The 5,000-nt window shown below is 35.4% G+C and overlaps 7 protein-coding genes across 7 annotated transcripts in view; all 7 read left to right on the top strand. All coding sequences in view use genetic code 11, as the record gives it.

Annotated features, from left to right (window-relative positions):
* Positions 1-425, top strand: part of rps3 (ribosomal protein S3) — a 657-nt gene extending 232 nt beyond the window's left edge. Inside the window, exon 1 of the mRNA in view lies at positions 1-425. This exon is cut by the window's left edge and continues 232 nt beyond it. Coding sequence (YP_009588829.1) covers positions 1-425 — 425 coding nt within the window.
* Positions 426-569: 144 nt separating this feature from the next.
* On the top strand, positions 570-1,988 carry rpl16 (ribosomal protein L16). The gene is made up of 2 exons: positions 570-578; positions 1,593-1,988. The coding sequence occupies exons 1-2, from the start codon at positions 570-572 to the stop codon at positions 1,986-1,988; spliced, it is 405 nt and encodes a 134-aa protein (YP_009588828.1).
* A 128-nt stretch (positions 1,989-2,116) lies between these two features.
* Positions 2,117-2,485, top strand: rpl14 (ribosomal protein L14). The gene has a single exon. It carries the CDS (start codon positions 2,117-2,119, stop codon positions 2,483-2,485), a length of 369 nt encoding a protein of 122 aa, YP_009588827.1.
* Positions 2,486-2,652: 167 nt separating this feature from the next.
* rps8 (ribosomal protein S8) lies at positions 2,653-3,057 on the top strand. Its single transcript has one exon. It carries the CDS (start codon positions 2,653-2,655, stop codon positions 3,055-3,057), a length of 405 nt encoding a protein of 134 aa, YP_009588826.1.
* Positions 3,058-3,388: 331 nt separating this feature from the next.
* rpl36 (ribosomal protein L36) lies at positions 3,389-3,502 on the top strand. Its single transcript has one exon. It carries the CDS (start codon positions 3,389-3,391, stop codon positions 3,500-3,502), a length of 114 nt encoding a protein of 37 aa, YP_009588825.1.
* A 101-nt stretch (positions 3,503-3,603) lies between these two features.
* On the top strand, positions 3,604-4,020 carry rps11 (ribosomal protein S11). Its single transcript has one exon. The coding sequence runs from the start codon at positions 3,604-3,606 to the stop codon at positions 4,018-4,020; it is 417 nt and encodes a 138-aa protein (YP_009588824.1).
* Positions 4,021-4,085: 65 nt separating this feature from the next.
* rpoA overlaps positions 4,086-5,000 on the top strand; it is a 1,014-nt gene continuing 99 nt past the window's right edge. Inside the window, exon 1 of the mRNA in view lies at positions 4,086-5,000. This exon is cut by the window's right edge and continues 99 nt beyond it. Coding sequence (YP_009588823.1) covers positions 4,086-5,000 — 915 coding nt within the window.

Raw genomic sequence — 5,000 nt, 5'->3', positions numbered from 1 at the left:
TGGGATTCCCAAAATTATTAATAGAAAGTCGACCGCGCGGAATCGAAGAATTACAAATGACCTTACAAAAAGAATTTAATTGTGTAAACCGAAAACTGAACATTGCTGTCACAAGAATTGCAAAACCTTACGGAAACCCTAATATTCTTGCAGAATTTATAGCTGGACAATTAAAGAATAGAGTTTCATTTCGAAAAGCAATGAAAAAGGCTATTGAATTAACAGAACAAGCGGATACAAAAGGAATTCAAATACAAATTGCGGGGCGTATCGACGGAAAAGAAATTGCACGTGTCGAATGGATCAGAGAAGGCAGGGTTCCCCTACAAACGATTCGAGCTAAAATTGATTATTGCTCTTATACAGTTCGAACTATCTATGGAATATTGGGCATCAAAATTTGGATATTTCTAGACGCGGAATAATTTGACTACTTGTCTTTCCCTTCTATCCAATGATTGAACAAAAAAAAAGACCAATCCATTCTTTTTCTAATCAAGGGGGACATTTATAATTCTTAATTCTATAAGGTTGAATAAAAATTCGATTGACCATTTGATATAATTGCTATGCTTAGTGTGTGACTCGTTGGTTTTGTTAGGGTTAGGATTAAAAAAGCCCAGCCCACATAGTATGAACTAAAAACTATAGAACTAATAACCAACCCATCACTTCGCATTATCTGGATCTAAAGAACCAGTCAAGATATGATATATAGGTCATATCTTTGTAGCAACTGAAATCTTTTGCATAAACAAAAAAATCTGATTCTAAGTTGTAAAGCAAAATAGACAAAAAAGATGTGGATAAACGGAAGGATGAGAGAAAGAGAGAAAAAGAATACCAATGATATAAAATTCCAATATGTAAGGTCTATGAGTAATCTCATAAAAAGCAGTGTAATAAAGCATCAATACGCATTCATACCATACTAAAAAGAATCTTCTTATAGAAATAGAACAAAAAATCAAGAGCTTCGAGCCAATAAAGACTGAGAAGATTGACTCAAGAACCAATTTGATTCTGAGCTCCATTGTAGAATTCGGACCTAACCATTAAGTAAGAAGTGATGGGAACGACGGAACTTGTGAATGCAAAAGATTCTATTGAAAAAGGAATCTTAATGATTCACTGGTCGGGATGGCGGAACGAACCAGAGATTAATTCATGTATTCTGAGATCTGAGAAGTCACGAGTTAACCCTACAAATGAAATAGGGATTGAAAGAGTAAATATTCGCCCGCGAAAACTTTTTTTATTGCAAAATTTAGGACAATACAATAAAGGACAAAATAAGGATTTGGTATAATAATACAATTTTTTTTATTTCTCTTTAGAAAACTACAAAGTTTAGTTATCTATTCAAACAAGATATACAAATTACTAATAGATTTAATGAAATCTCAAAGAAGCCCACGTTCAAGGTATTACTCAGTAAATACATATATATCTTAACTTAAGATTGACTATTCTAGCTTAATTCAAATTGCATTTTTTTGAATCCTTTTATTTGCGAGGAGCTGGATGAGAAGAAACTCTCACGTCCGGTTCTGTAGTAGAGATGGAATTCAGAACCAACCATCAACTATAACCCCAAAAGAACCAGATTCCGTAAACAACATAGAGGCAGAATGAAGGGAATATCTTCTCGAGGTAATCATATTTCTTTCGGTAAATATGCTCTTCAGGCACTTGAACCTGCTTGGATTACATCTCGACAAATAGAAGCAGGCCGACGGGCAATGACACGAAATGCACGTCGTGGTGGAAAAATATGGGTACGTATATTTCCAGACAAACCAGTTACACTAAGACCCGCAGAAACACGTATGGGTTCAGGAAAAGGATCCCCTGAATATTGGGTAGCTGTTGTTAAACCGGGGCGAATACTTTATGAAATGGGTGGAGTAACAGAAAATATAGCCAGAAGGGCTATTTCACTAGCAGCATCCAAAATGCCTATACGAACTCAATTCATTATTTCGTAATGTAATAGAAAAAATGTAGAAAGGGCTCTTAGATATGAAAGAAAACCGCATGTTTCTTTTTTTTTTTTTGACAAAAATATTTCTTTTTTTTTTCTTCGCCCTTTGCATTCAAAGAACGGATTAAAAAAATGATTCAACCTCAGACCCATTTAAATGTAGCGGATAATAGCGGGGCTCGAGAATTGATGTGTATTCGAATCATAGGAGCTAGCAATCGTCGATATGCTCATATTGGTGACGTTATTGTTGCTGTGATCAAAGAAGCAGTACCAAATATGCCCCTAGAAAGATCAGAAGTAGTCAGAGCTGTAATTGTGCGTACCTGTAAAGAACTCAAACGTGACAACGGGATGATAATCCGATATGATGACAATGCTGCAGTTGTTATTGATCAAGAAGGAAATCCAAAGGGAACTCGAATTTTTGGTGCAATCGCCCGGGAATTGAGAGAATTAAATTTTACTAAAATAGTTTCATTAGCTCCCGAGGTATTATAAAATGAAATTGTGATCTGTTTCGAGTGGGGTATTTGAAAGAAATAGATTAATTAGTAGATTGTGTCTCACGCATATATCTTTAATAATTCATATCATATTCAAAAATAAATAAGTAAAAAACACGTTGATTATATCAAATTTGGAGACCCCAATAATTTTAGTTCATCATGGGCAGGGACACTATTGCTGAGATAATAACTTCTATACGAAATGCTGATATGGATCGAAAAAGGGTGGTTCGAATAGCATCTACTAATATTACCGAAAATATTGTTCAAATACTTTTACGAGAGGGTTTTATCGAAAACGTGAGAAAACATCGAGAAAACAACAAATATTTTTTGGTTTTAACCCTGCGACATAGAAGGAATAGGAAAAGACCCTATAGAAATATTTTAAATTTAAAACGAATCAGTCGACCTGGTCTACGAATCTATTCTAATTATCAACGAATTCCGCGAATTTTAGGTGGAATGGGGATTGTAATTCTTTCTACTTCTCGAGGTATAATGACAGACCGAGAGGCGCGACTAGAAGGAATAGGTGGAGAAATTTTGTGTTATATCTGGTAATCCTTTATAATATGCAAATTGGATTCGAAACTTCCTATTTGCGAAAAAGAAAAAAAGGGGGGAGAGTTGTCTAATATCTTTCGCATTAGTTGATACCTCAAAGGAACTTTGTTTTATACAGATACTGCCAGGAGATAGAGTTAAAATTGAAGTAAGTCCTTATGATTCAACCAAAGGGCATATAATTTATCGACTCCACAACAAAGATTTGAAGGATTAGGTTTTCAACTTCACCATTCCTTTCGTGGGAATACAATTCGAGATGAAAAATTTCAAGAAACTTATTTTCTTCCAAGAAATAGATTCAGAATTAAGGTAAGGAATGAGAAATATGAAAATAAGAGCTTCCGTTCGTAAAATTTGTGAAAAATGTCGACTAATCCGTAGGAGGGGGCGCATTATAGTAATTTGTTCCAACCCGAGACATAAACAAAGACAGGGCTAATCAGACTTGCCAGAAGAGCCGATGTACAAATAAAGAATCTGTTTTGACATGAAATGGATATATCCATATATCTCTGACTCATATTTACGAGATGATAAAATATGGCAAAAGCTATACCGAAAATTAGTTCGCGTCGGAATGGACGTATTAGTTCACGTAAGGGTGCACGTAGAATACCAAAGGGAGTTATTCATGTTCAAGCAAGTTTCAATAATACCATTGTCACTGTTACAGATGTACGGGGTCGAGTAGTTTCTTGGTCCTCAGCTGGTACTTCTGGATTCAAAGGTACGAGAAGAGGAACACCGTTTGCTGCTCAAACCGCAGCAGTAAACGCTATCCGTACAGTAGTGGATCAAGGTATGCAACGAGCAGAAGTCATGATAAAAGGTCCCGGTCTCGGAAGAGATGCAGCATTACGAGCTATTCGTCGCAGTGGTATACTATTAACTTTCGTACGGGATGTAACTCCGATGCCACATAATGGCTGTAGACCTCCGAAAAAAAGACGTGTGTAGAACTGAACATTGAAGAAATCTCAAGAGAAATAAAAGATTCGATGATCTAATCAAATAATAGTACTATGGTTCGAGAGAAAGTAACAGTATCTACTCGGACACTACAGTGGAAGTGTGTTGAATCAAGAACAGACAGTAAACGCCTTTATTATGGACGCTTTATTCTGTCTCCACTTATGAAAGGCCAAGCCGACACAATAGGCATTGCGATGCGAAGAGCTTTACTTGGGGAAATAGAAGGAACATGTATCACACGTGTAAAATCTGAGAAAGTACCACATGAATATTCTACCATAACGGGCATTCAAGAATCGGTACATGAAATTTTAATGAATTTGAAAGAGATTGTATTGAGAAGTAATTTATATGGAACTTCTGACGCGTCTATTTGTGTCAAGGGTCCTGGATATGTAACTGCTCAAGATATCATCTTGCCACCTTATGTGGAAATCGTTGATAATACACAACATATAGCTAGTTTAACAGAACCAATTGATTTTTGTATTGGATTACAAATAGAGAGAAATCGTGGATATCTTATAAAAACGCCACATAACTTTCAAGATGGAAGTTATCCTATAGATGCTGTATTCATGCCTGTTCGAAACGCGAATCATAGTATTCATTCTTATGGGAATGGGAATGAAAAACAAGAGATACTTTTTATCGAAATATGGACAAATGGAAGTTTAACTCCGAAAGAAGCACTTCATGACGCATCCCGAAATTTAATTGATTTATTTATTCCCTTTTTACATATGGAGGAAGACAACTTATATTTACAGGACAATCAACACACGGTTCCTTTATCCCCTTTTACCTTTCATGATAAATTGGCTAAACTCATAAAAAACAAAAAAAAAATAGCATTGAAATCGATTTTTATTGACCAATCAGAATTGTCTTCCAGGATCTATAATTGCCTCAAAATGTCCAATATATATACATTATTGGACCTTTTGAATAACAGCCAAGAAGAT

The sequence above is a fragment of the plastid genome of Solanum verrucosum (genome assembly GCF_900185275.1).
Source record: "Solanum verrucosum voucher PI 195170 plastid, complete genome".
In the NCBI taxonomy this organism is placed as follows: Eukaryota; Viridiplantae; Streptophyta; class Magnoliopsida; order Solanales; family Solanaceae; genus Solanum; species Solanum verrucosum.
The sequence above is the reverse complement of the archived record's forward strand: the minus strand, read 5'-3'. Positions and strand labels throughout refer to the sequence as shown.